Below are 12521 nucleotides of genomic sequence, written 5' to 3'. Positions count from 1 at the left end.
ATAGATGTATTTTTATGATTCTGACATAGATTGAAAATGTCAGAATCATAAAATACATCTACGAGACTCGTATTCTACGGCTAGGCCTCATTCATTAATTAATTAATTCATTCATTCATTCATTATTTTTTTATTGTCATCTTTGGCCAAAAGAAGTAGAAGTCATTTTTGGAGCTGTGGTTCTCAAAGTGGGGTCTGTGGACCCTCAGGGGCCCTTGAGGGGGTTCCAGGGGGTCCACAGCAAAAAAATGAGGAACAGTTTAACCACATTAACCTTATTTGATACTTTTAAAAATAGCCGATCTACAAGCTCATAAAGTGTCACATGTTTTGGGCTTGTAGATTGGCTACTTTCTATTGTGTTGATAAATCACAGTGGAAACTGTACTAATCTCTTATGGGGATCCCAGGCATAATTATATTACTAATATATGTATTTATTTATTTATTTTTCCTTCAGATGGAGGTCTGGGCCAAATATTAATTTGGTGGTCCTTGACATGAAAATGTTTGCGTGCTTCCCTCTTGTACTTTATTTATAAAAAGTGCTAAAATGTTTTACTTAAGTGAGAGTATCGATACTGCAATGTAGAAGTACTCCGTTGCAATTAAAAGTCCAGAATTCAAAATTTACTTGAGTAAAAGTACAAAAGTATTGGTATCAAAATGTACTTAAAGTACCAAAGGTAAAAGTACTAACATGTTTGATCTGCTACTAAAATAGCAGATCTACAAGCTCACACGCTTGTAGATCGGCTATTTTCAAATAGCGTTTGTATAACATAGGGATAAAGTGGTTAATGTATGTTTTATAATATGATAATTTATATATAACTCCTGTCACTAACTTTACAGAGTGACAGGAGAAACTGCTGCTTTTGAAAGTATGATTGACACCATGGTAACTTATGTTCATAACAAAACTAACAAAACTTACAGCTATGATTGATGACTGCCTGTCAAGTGGTTTGGTGTTTTTTTGTGTTCCTCTTTTGTTTTGTCTCATGTAGCATATTTGGTTTTGTTTTGACAGTGCTTTCGTTTTGTGTTTTTCTGGCTGCTGTGGCTTTGAATGGGTCCTGTGACATTTGTACACTGTTGAAGGGCCTTTAGGCCTATGTGAAAAATGTTCTGCATAGTAGTGTATATCTGTCTGTCATGTAATGTCACTATGAATTGAGTACAAAAGGACTCCATTTGAAACAAGTCATTAGGCTTTCATGGGCTTTTTAATTCTATTTAGTTGGCCTTGTATTTAAACTGTACTTTCATGTGTTTTTTCTACAAACCTCTAAATAAAGTATTCAATCAATCAGTGATATATTCAACAACAACAAAAATGTGTATGAAAAAATCAAATAAAACATAATAAATCTTGTATGAGGGTCCCTGGCACAACATCTTTTCAGATGGGGGTCAGTGTGGACACATACATATACATTTGTTGACCTTAAAATGTTTAAGAAACACTATACCGCAATAAAAACGACACAACGGAAAAAACAAGAGATCACAAAACAACATGTGATATTTTTCCTAGACACAATAATTATCTGACAGGTTGCAATAATAAAATAACAAAAAATAGGCTTTTATTATTAATTTATAGACCCCTTAACAGACGACGTCACACTGATAAGAACCAGTATGCGTGCAACCAGTATGCGCGCAATGAAACCCATTCTATCAGGTCTCGCTAGGACGCGCCTCACTAGCCAACACACAAGAGGGGGTTGGGGTGTGCTGAAACCAGCGCACCCCAAAACAACAGGTTGAGAATTGATTGCGTGAAACAATCACCTGTGCGTCCAGTCTCAATGTTGGTAAACAAATAATTGGTCTATACACTCACATACATGGCCCTCTATCTTTCTTCAATGCATTCCATCAAACTTCCGTCTCTCAGTGCTGTAAAGTAATAAGTACATTAATTCAAGTACTTTACTTTAAAACAAAGCCAAAGTAACTTACCAGGTGACAATTACCATGTTTGACCACTAGATGGCTGTACAGTATAGACTGAAGATCAACAGATGTACATAAACAGTAGGACAGGAGAATTATTGACAATATATACAGTAGCTCTGTAGCCTACTAGACATCAATGGTGTCTATACATGCATCAAATCAAAAAGGGTTTTGTTGTAAAAGTCCAAGCTCTTATATCATAATAATAGTAATCATTGCTATAGAAATAGAGTGTTTGTTCAGTAACAGGAGTCTCCCAAGTCTCTCCATCTCTAAACAGAAAATACAGTTTCAAGTGGGTTGTCAATTTCAGGAGAGAATACCCAGAATTATCAGCTTCAATTTTATACAGGGGTCATCACCATGCTGTCTTGTGGTGGACATTTTGGTCAAAATTCATGTTTTTGCCACAGACATACAAAATGAGTGGACAACAATATTACCAGAAACACATAAAGAGCTAGCCCTGAATGACCATAAAACAGGTCTGTAACTCTGAGAGTGTACAAATGGAACCAAATGGACTCTTACGGGTCCAGCTGGTGGTGTATACAACATACATAACAAGTGTTTTTTTCTTTATTTTTATGCACATGTACATTTGATTTGATTTGATGATGCTCTTTTCATTCTTTTTGCTCTTTTTGCACTCTTTCTTTAAATCTTTTTACGTTTTTTTCTTTATTCTATTGTTATTACCTATGCTGCTGCATTGTCTGAAGGAAGCCGAACCAAAATACGTTTTACTCTTATGTACCTGTACACGAGATGTAACTTAAGTACAAACTTGAACCTTGAACCTTGAACAGGTCCCTTTTTCCACTTCCTGAAAGGTAACAGTTTTGGACATACAAGATGTTCACCCGACAGTCGACCATATCCATCACAACCAGTGTGTTTTCATCTACAACGTGGCCATTACTGCCAGGTCAGTATGACTCACAGCTCAGCTCCCTATAACTGCCTGTCTGGGTCACTATTCTCAAAATAACCAGTACATTTTTACCCTTGCATTGTGTTTTTTACCCTTGCACCTGCTGACGCTTTTGGTGTACAGCGGGTCAAATTTGACCCGTGATTTGACTCAAAATACTCTATTTTTGTTCTCCCCCACGTCATAGCTGACTTGCTATGCAGTCATGTCCATGTAAACACTATTTAAAATATTATTTTGGGTTAGGGTTAGAGGGTTTCATCTGTCATAGCTTGTTGTCAATTGAAAAAATGTAAAAATTCACTCATTGCATTTCCTATAATGAAGACAATGGATAATGATGTTATCCATATACAGTAAATATGGTAAAGTCATTTATTTTTTATAAACCCAAACTTTGTTGTAAATGGTAAATGGTGCATTTATATAGCGCTTTGTGCTCTACATCAGGGGTCTTCAACAGGGGGTCCGGGACCCCTAGGGGGTCCTCAGACAGAGTTACTACAGGGGGTGTGCCAAATCTTTGTGTGATATGATTTTTTTTAGCTTGTAGATCGGCTATTTTTGGCAAAAGTTATAGGTGTAGAGGGAAAAAAAGAGCAGCAAAAAATTATCTGAAACTCAATTTTATACAATATAGAGGGGGTCCCTGCTTCATCTCTTTCTCAGCTAGGGGGTCCTTGGCCTGAAAACGTTGAAGACCCCTTCTATACATAGATTGGGCATTACATTCACCCATTCACACAACGATGGCGGAGACAACCATGCAAGGCTTGTGTTTTGCTCAAGGACACTTCGACACTAACTTTTAGTTTTAGCCAAAAAGTATCACCTACCCTACCTTTAAAGGTAGGGTAAGTGATTTACTTTGGTCAAAATAAGTGTTAAATAGCTCTATATTCTGATAGTACTCATTACTATAGAGTGTCTGTTCAGTAAAAGGAGTCTCCCATGTCTCTCCAGCTCTTTATTAACAGAAAATGCAGATTGGCGTAAATGTTGTCACCTACCTGAAAATGTATTATATTCTGTTTACTAAAGAGTTGGAGAGACCCCTGTGACCGAACAAACGCTCTGTAGCAATGATTACTATCAAAATATAGTACTGTAACCTTTTTTAGGTACTTTTACTTTACAGGGGTAATTCAATGGTTTATACTTTGTACTTCTACTCCTTTACATCTCAGCTCAGAACCGAATTGTGGCCGTGTTCATGGAGGTTGGTATTAAAACCGTCTGGCATTTTGTTTTAAAATACAGAATGACAATCCTTTTTCGCCAGGGCTGGTATGGTCCACTTCTGGGGATTAACCCCAGAACTCAGAACGCATGCTTAACATTTTTAAATAGCGGAAATAGCCAATCTACAAGGTCACAACGCGTCACATTACGACGCTTTGTGAGCTTGTAGATCTTGATTATAATGGAAACGTAAACAAAGAACCTCAAAAGTAGGAATTAAAAAAATCTTTTCAATTCCTACTTTTGAGGTGTAGGCTATACTGGATTTTGGGTCTAGCACTCCACTGAGATAACCCATTGTTTTTTGTATTTATTTTTTATATTTAGTAAACAAAGAACCATCACAGAGCTGAAAGGTTTTAGGTTATGGAAGGTTCTGGGTTAACCTTCGTACTCATGACTTTACATTACAGTCATTTAGCAGACACTTTTAAAGCGACTTACAATAAGTGCATTCAACATAGGTAGGGAACGAAAGTACTAATCACCAGAAATCTAAGTGCATTCTCTTCTAAAACAAGCAACTAAGAGTATACCTAGTGCTAAGGTAAAAGTGCAATATATCAGCTACCTACTTTCTTAAACAGATGAGACAAATAGGAAAATCAAATGAGCAAGAGCTAAAACAAATAAGTGTATCGAATAAACAAGATCCAATAAAACAATAAAACAAGAGCTCGTACAACTAGTTAACAACTAGTTGCTCCAAAAAAGCCTGCATTAGACTTCCGTCACAGCGTTGGGATCGGTGGCTGGGCGGGTCTGAATCTTCGTCCGTCTGCTGATGACTACCAGAGTGACAGTGAGGGCGACCATGATGGCGACCGTCCCTACGACACGAACCACCAACGTGACCACGTGGAGACGATCAGAGCAGGCTGGTGTCGCTGTTGACATCATGTCTCCTGGAATGCAAGTATAGTGGAAGAAGTACTCAATATTTGTTACTGAAAGGGATATTTCACTTTCAAACATGTTTGGGGTCATTTTAACGTCTACCCAGGCTTTTGTTAGAAACCCCAGACAGTTTTTAAGTTGCTTGATTCAGTATTTAGATATTTGATATTCAGGCACGCCCCCTTCCTATACAAACCCATTGTAACTTGAAACTTCATTTTAATCATGTTAGATTCATTGAAAACACCCGTCCTTGGTTTTGGTGACTGACACTGGCCTTCTATCGAGTGAGGGGGTGTTTATCTTTTATATATGTATATTTTTAAATAAGTGTGATACCAATAAGTATTGGCATCACATTATAATTACAGTACCAAACATAAAAGTATTCATTATGCAGAACGTCTGATTTCACAATTGCAACACGGTGTGAGCTTATACATCCACTATTTTCAAATACCCGAACAATAAAAGAGTGGATATAATTAATGTTTTGTAATACTAATCTAAATCTGCAAAGTAACTATAGCAACTAAAGCTGTCAAATAATTGTGGTGGAGTAAAGAGATCCAATATTTGCGTCTGCAGTAGAAAGAAGTATAACGCATTGATTGAGTAAATGTACTTAGTTACCTTGCGCCACTTCTGGGAGGTCAATGAATGTCTTCACTTCTCCGCTGACAGTCACCTGACACTTGATCTTCATGGTCAGGTGGTGTGTGTGGATGGTCAGATTGGTAGAACATCCAGGCCTCTGAGAGTTGTCTGCTAACAGGTTACCGTCCTCATCCACCCAGCTCACACTCACACCTCCACAGCTTGCATCTTGTCCAATCAGAGAGCACTGCAATGTCTGTCCTTCTGTCTCCCCGTTTCCTCCGGTGACCTCACTCACCGCCAGTACGGACAGGTCGACACGTTGATCGTCTAAACGTGGCCTGCCATTAGGAAACTGTCGAATGACATAATAGCCGACATCTTCGGCCGTGACGTCTTGGACGGTCAGAGAGCAGTTAGTCTCCAAACTCAATCTGTTGGCTTTCGACGGCTTTAGTCGACCCGTTTGCGTTTCAATCGCGCCCCTCTCGGCCAGGGTGACAGAACCCGCCGAATCAGGTTGGCTATAAATCCACGTGGTTGAATCGCAGCCGGGGTCGGCGTCAGGTAGCTGGTTGACGAACGGCAGGCTGACGGTATCTCCACTTCTGCGGTACAGGTCCAGTGTTTTGGGGCGGCTGGGGTCCACTGCAAGCACCACAAATAAACACACTGGAATCCATCTGAACCCACACATTGTGATGCGAACTTGGTCTTGGTTTATTTGGTGTCCCTTCTGTCTGTCTGTCTGTCTGTCTGTTTGTCTCGGTGTGTGTGTATGTGAGGCTTTAAGCAGTGCTGTGGTTGTCAGTTCCTCATGCAGTAACACGTCATTCTGCAGTTTTCCTGTGATGAAACTCATGTTGTTCAACAGATATTTAGAAATGTGTCTGTGTGGTCCAGATTTTTGGCGTAACCGTCTGGGCACCTAGGCTGGTAATCCAGTCTGACAGCGTGTCGCGGGTTCGACTCCCGATCCCGACGACCTTTGCTGTGTGTAGGCCCCCCCCATCTCTAGTAAATGTACTTTACTTTACACCACTGGAACCTCATGTGGGCCCTGCTCACGAGGGGGTATTCCCAGAACTCAGAACTTGTACTTTCACATTCCTTTCTAAAATACCCCCCAAAAATTGGTAATCTACAAGGTCACGACGTGTCACATTGCGCCGCGTTGTGAGCTTGTATTGATTGATTGTTTGAATACTTTATGAACAAGTTACAAAATAGTGAGTACAGAAAGTGCAATTACGCAATCAATGCTAAAACAATAACACAAAAAGCCCCGAGGGCTTGTTTCCATTGTGGTCCTATGTATTCAATTCAATGAATTGTCTATTTTTCTTTTGTCACAATCTGGTGGTGTGGTGAGGACATGCAGGACAGCAAGGCAGGCAGAGTTCAAAACCCAATAATGGGTGATTTAATACAAATATATCAGAGAAGACGTCACACATCACAAACTAACAAGATACAACACTAAACATGATGTAACACCAAACAATGACTCGACAAGGACTGACTGGGGGACAAAACAAAGACAAAATCTGGATGTTTCACATACTAGAAATAATATTTTATGGTTCATAATGAATGAATTTATCTACGATATTATCTTTAAACCTTTTTCTTGACATTTATAGATTGAACTGCACATTTTTAGGTCGTTATCACAACTATTCCATATTTCTCTTGCCTTAACAAATGTACATCTCCCTTTAATGTTTGTTCTAGCTTTAGTCATTTCAAACATAAGTATATCCCTCAGCTCACACCGGTTTTCTTTGGAACAATTTCTGAATGCAGCATGGAAGCAATTTCTGTTGTGCTTTGAAGGCCAATAAAACTGTTTTCTGAGCTACTATATCATAGAATTTTAAGGTATTATATTCAATATAGAGTTTATCAGTCGGTTCATAATATTCTGATCTATTCATTATTCTTATAGCTCTCTTCTGTAATATAGAAATAGGGTTTGTATTAGTTTTATATGTGTTTCCCCATGCCTCCACACAATAAGTAATGTATGGAACTATGAGTGAACAATACAGCGAATACAGTGATTTCTGACAACGGTTATAATTAGTTTTATGTAATTTTGCATTAGTTATAGATATTTTTAATTTTACATTATTTATATGTGATTTCCAGCATAGTTTTTCATCTATTATTACACCCAAAAACGTTTTTTTCATACTGTATACTCTTTCTATTTCCATACCCCTGATTTTAATTGTAGCTTGATGGTTGATTTTCCTAGTGCCAAATATTCTGAACTTTGTTTTAGTCAGATTTAATGATAGCTTGTTAATGTCAAACCATTCAGGAGCTGCTCCAAACTCTTCCCGGATCAAATAAGGTTTGTATCATCGGCAAACAAGACATATTTTAACATTGTTGACGCTTGCAAATATTATTTATATAATATGAATAATTTGGGACCTAGAACAGAACCTTGTGGGACACCGTAGGTGACTTTTTCTAAGATTTGACATTATTTATTTGAACACATTGATATCTATCAGCAAGGTAATTCTTTATCCATGAGTTGGCTATCCCTCTGACACTGTATCTCTCCAGTTTATTTAATCATGAGTTGTGATCTATGGTGTTAAAAGCTTTTTTCAAGTCAATGAACACTCCCACATATATTCCTCCTTTTCAATAGCAGTTGAAATGTCCTCCACTAGTTCCATCACAGCCATAGAAGTGGACCTATTTACCATATTGGTGATTACTCAACAGATTGTGTTTTTCTATGAACTGATCAAGTCTCTTAACAAACAGTTTTTCAATTATTTTAGAACATTATGACTAATAGAGACATTGGTCTGTAGTTGGTGAAATGATGCCTATCTATCTCCATTTTTTAAAATGAGATACAGCTGGGAAACTCAAGAACATAGAAGCATAACAACTAGAACATGAACATAACATAAAAATACAACATCTAAACCAGACATCGTTAGCCTCATCATAGCATAATTGCCTACGTCATATTTTAAGGTTTTCGGAAAAGACAAAAAGCACTTTTTGCCTAAGTCATCTCTTTGACTTAGGCAGAAAGTGTTTTTTTTTATGTCCTATTAGAATTCTTGTTACATTCAAAAATCACTTTCTGTCATCTCTTTGACTTATGCAGAAAGTGAGTTTGGAATGTAACAAGCATTCTGATTGGCTTAGGACATATAATGAGGCACAATGATGCAGCACTGTGATGAGAGTAGATTTAGGCAAAAATGTCAATTTGACCAAAAAGTGACTTAGGCAATTATGTTTTGAGGCTAACGACTTGCAAAGTCTGTGACTGTGACACTTTTTTTCTTTGTACGTTTTGTTTTTTTATGGCGTACCACCACCTCCAGGTGTAGTTCTGATTATAAAGGAAACATAACCCATTAAGACCGGGAAAGAATCTGTCTTTTTTAGATTTCTTTCTTTTTAAAGAAAACATTTTTAACTCAAATCTTTGCTTATGGGGGGGTTCTACAAATGTCTTCTAAATCCTAGTTTACATTTTTTTTTTTTTTTTTGCTATAATCAGTGGTTCTCAAACTTTTTTATGTCAAGGACCCCCTTATATGAATTTTGGCCACGGACCCCCATCTCAAAATATTTTGTTCCAGGGACCCCCCAGAAGTTGTAACATATAGTTAAAAATGTGCGCTACAGGAAAAAAAATCACACCCTGTGTGAAGGAAGCGGTGCCTTTTGGGCGGGGCTTAACTCATTTCAGTTCGTCCCTATTGGTGGTCTGAGTCCACTTACCAAATTTTTACTTGGTAGCATGCTGCAAACTGGAATGATGGCTGTTTAAAGCCCAGCCAATGGGCAGACAGAGGGGGCGGGGCTTAAGTAATAACAGTTCGTCCCTATTGGTGGTTTTAGTCCATGTGCAAAATTTGTACTCCCTAGCATGCTGCGAACTTGAGTTATGGCTGTTTGAAGGCCAGCCAATGGGAAGACAGAGGGGGCGGGGCATCAGCAATTCATGCTCGTCCCTATTGGTGGTCTAAGTCCACATACCAAATTTGGACTTGGTGGCATGCTGCAAACTGGAGTTATAGCTGTTTAAAATCCCGTGCTCATCCCGTGCTTACACGGACGGACGGACATAACATACGCTGGGGGTCCCTGGACTCCTCTTTGATAACTTCAGCAATTCATGCTCGTCCCTATTGGTGGTCTAAGTCCACATAGCATATTTGGACTTGGTGGCATGCTGCAAACTGGAGTTATAGCTGTGTAAAATCCCGTGCTCATCCCGTGCTTACACGGACAGAACATACGCTGGGGGTCCCTGGACCCCTCTTTCATAAGCAGTGGCACGTGTGGCCAATGAGAGGAGAGATGGCAGAGGCAAGCTCCAAGTGTGTGTGTGTGTGTGTGTGTGTGTGTGTGTGTGTGTGTGTGTGTGTGTGTGTGTGTGTGTGTGTGTGTGCTTCTTTGCCGTGCTCATCCCGTGCTGATACGGACGGACGGACATACGGACAAAGTCAAGCTTAGAGCGGTTGGCACCGCTAAAAAGGTATTCAAAGATTTGCACACATTTTCACGACTTTTCAAAAAAATAGCAGATCTACAAGCTCATAGCGCGGATAGCCCGAAGAAATCTTAAAATGACACACAGATGCGTTCCCGGTCTTAAAGGGGATACACAAGAAAAACATTACATAACTTCAGGTTCTGGGTTAGAATTCGCACTCCAAAAGAGCGGGTTGGTGGCTTGGGGGGTCTGTGCCTTCTTCGTCAGTCTGCTGATGACAAGCAGAGTGACAGTGAGGGTGACCATGATGACAACCGTCCCTACGACGCGGACCACCAACACCACCACGTAGAGACGATCAGAACAGGCCGGGGCAGGCGGTGGGTCAACAGCTGCTGTTCCACTGGAAGGACTGGATGTTGTCGTCATGTCTCCTGGAATGCAAGTGGTGGAAGAAGTACTCAATATGTGTGTGTATATAATGTGTCTATTTAGTGTGCATATAATATATTAAGGGGTTGTTGGCCGGATTAGTGAGCCATAGATCGGGGGTTTGGTCCCAACTCGGGGTGTTGCACTTCTCGGCCGATACAGGAGCTTATACAGTAGGCTATACATCCGTTATTTTCGAATACCAGAACTATTAAAAAAATGGCTTAAAGGACAACTTTGTTTTTTTTTACAACCAAGGTTTTAGCTTGTAATTAAAGTAAATAAAAGATGAGTGTTACATTTTTTTTTTTACTGCTTTCTATAGTTTTAGCAATTTTCGCGATCTTTTTTTTTACAGTGGGCATTCGGGCAGGGGGCTAAATATGTCTTTTTTTACACAATAAAAAAGGTCCCATGGTCTTTGATGGCCAGATGTGAGTTATTGTGGGCTAGAAGAGCTACTGTAAATAGTAATAAAGAAATCGCCGGGTTATTGTGTAATAAAAGACATATTTAGCCACCTGCCCGAATGCTCCCGCCCACTGTAAAAAAAGATAGCGAAAATTGCTAAAACTATAGAAAGTAGTAAATGAAGAAATTGTAACTCTCATCTTTTATTTAGTTTAATTACAAGCTAAAACATAAACCTTGGTTGTAAAAAAACAAAGTTGTCCTTTAAGTGAATATAATTCATGTTTTGAAATACTAAAACAAAATCTGCATAGTAACTAGCAACTAAAGCTGTCACATAATTGTGGTGGAGTAAAGAGATCCAATATTTGCGTCTGCAGTAGAAAGAAGTATAACTAACGTATTGATTGAGTAAATGTACTTAGTTACCTTGCGCCACTGGGAGGTCAATGAATGTCTTCACTTCTCCGCTGACAGTCACCTGACACTTGATCTTCCTGGTCAGGTGGTGTGTGTGGATGGTCAGATTGGTAGAACATCCAGGGCTCTGAGAGTTGTCTGCCAACAGGGTACCGTCCTCATCCACCCAGCTCACATTCACACCTACACAGCTTGCATCGCGTCCAATCAGAGAGCACTGCAGTGGCCGTCCTTCTGTCCCCCCGTTTCCTCCGGTGACCTCACTCACCGCCAGTACGGACAGGTCGATCAGGCTGTCATTTTGAAACTGTCGACTGACATAATGGCCGACATCTTCGGCTGTGACGTCTTGGATGGTCAGAGAGCAGTTAGTCTCCAAACTCAATCTGTTGGCTTTGGACGGCTTTATTTGACCCGTTTTAATCGCGCCCCTCTCGGCCAGGGTGTCAGGAACCGCCGCATCAGGTTGGCTATAAATCCACGTAGATGAATTGCAACCGGGGTCGCCGTCAGGTAGCCGGTTGACGAACGGCAGGCTGACGGTATCTCCACTTCTGCTGTACAGGTCCAGTATTTGGCGGCTGGGGTCCACTATTGGGCGGCTGGGGTCCACTGCAAGCAGCACAAATAAACACACTGGAATCCATCTGAACCCACACATTGTGATCCCAACTTTGTCTTGGCTTATTTGGTGTCCCTTCTGTCTGTCTGTCTGTCTGCCTGTCTGTCTGTCTGTCTGTCTGTCTCGGTGTGTGTATGTGAGGCAGTAAGCAGTGCTGGTTGTCAGTTCCTCACACAGTAACACAATATGTCAATCTGTAGGTTGATTTCCTGTGATGACACTCATGTTGGCCAACAGATATTTAGAAATGTTTCTGTGTGTGAGAAAGTACAGAATGTACAGTAAGGTTCCAAAATGATGTGTCGTACGTTGGCACCTGAATCTACTTGAAGAAGAACGTATACTTATTTGCATGTTAGTTGTCAAACCTCTGATCAAGAAGCTGTGTAAAGGCCGCTCAAAGATCTCCTCTCACCTCTCACAACCACTAGTTCAAGGACAAATGATCATAGTATTTTGTAATCCTAAAACTGTTTGTTGTGGATCATCAACATTTAAACTTGTGTAATATG

General features: G+C 39.8%; 2 protein-coding genes across 2 annotated transcripts; both read right to left on the bottom strand.

Annotated features, from left to right (window-relative positions):
- Nucleotides 1–4459: 4459 nt before the first annotated feature.
- LOC311036218 (uncharacterized protein) lies at nucleotides 4460–6374 on the bottom strand. The gene is made up of 2 exons (XM_084044775.1): nucleotides 5675–6374; nucleotides 4460–5049 (listed from the first exon to the last, which is right to left on the bottom strand). The coding sequence occupies exons 1-2, from the start codon at nucleotides 6333–6335 to the stop codon at nucleotides 4865–4867; spliced, it is 846 nt and encodes a 281-aa protein (XP_083900901.1). The 5' UTR covers nucleotides 6336–6374; the 3' UTR covers nucleotides 4460–4864.
- A 3769-nt stretch (nucleotides 6375–10143) lies between these two features.
- Nucleotides 10144–12116, bottom strand: LOC311035865 (uncharacterized protein). Its single transcript, XM_084044329.1, has 2 exons — nucleotides 11397–12116; nucleotides 10144–10558 (listed from the first exon to the last, which is right to left on the bottom strand). Exons 1-2 carry the CDS (start codon nucleotides 12046–12048, stop codon nucleotides 10308–10310), a joined length of 903 nt encoding a protein of 300 aa, XP_083900455.1. The 5' UTR covers nucleotides 12049–12116; the 3' UTR covers nucleotides 10144–10307.
- Between the last annotated feature and the right edge of the window lie 405 nt (nucleotides 12117–12521).

This window comes from Gymnoscopelus microlampas (assembly GCF_963454915.1).
Source record: "Gymnoscopelus microlampas genome assembly, chromosome: 20".
In the NCBI taxonomy this organism is placed as follows: domain Eukaryota; kingdom Metazoa; phylum Chordata; class Actinopteri; order Myctophiformes; family Myctophidae; genus Gymnoscopelus; species Gymnoscopelus microlampas.
This window is presented reverse-complemented; position numbering and strand designations above follow the sequence as displayed.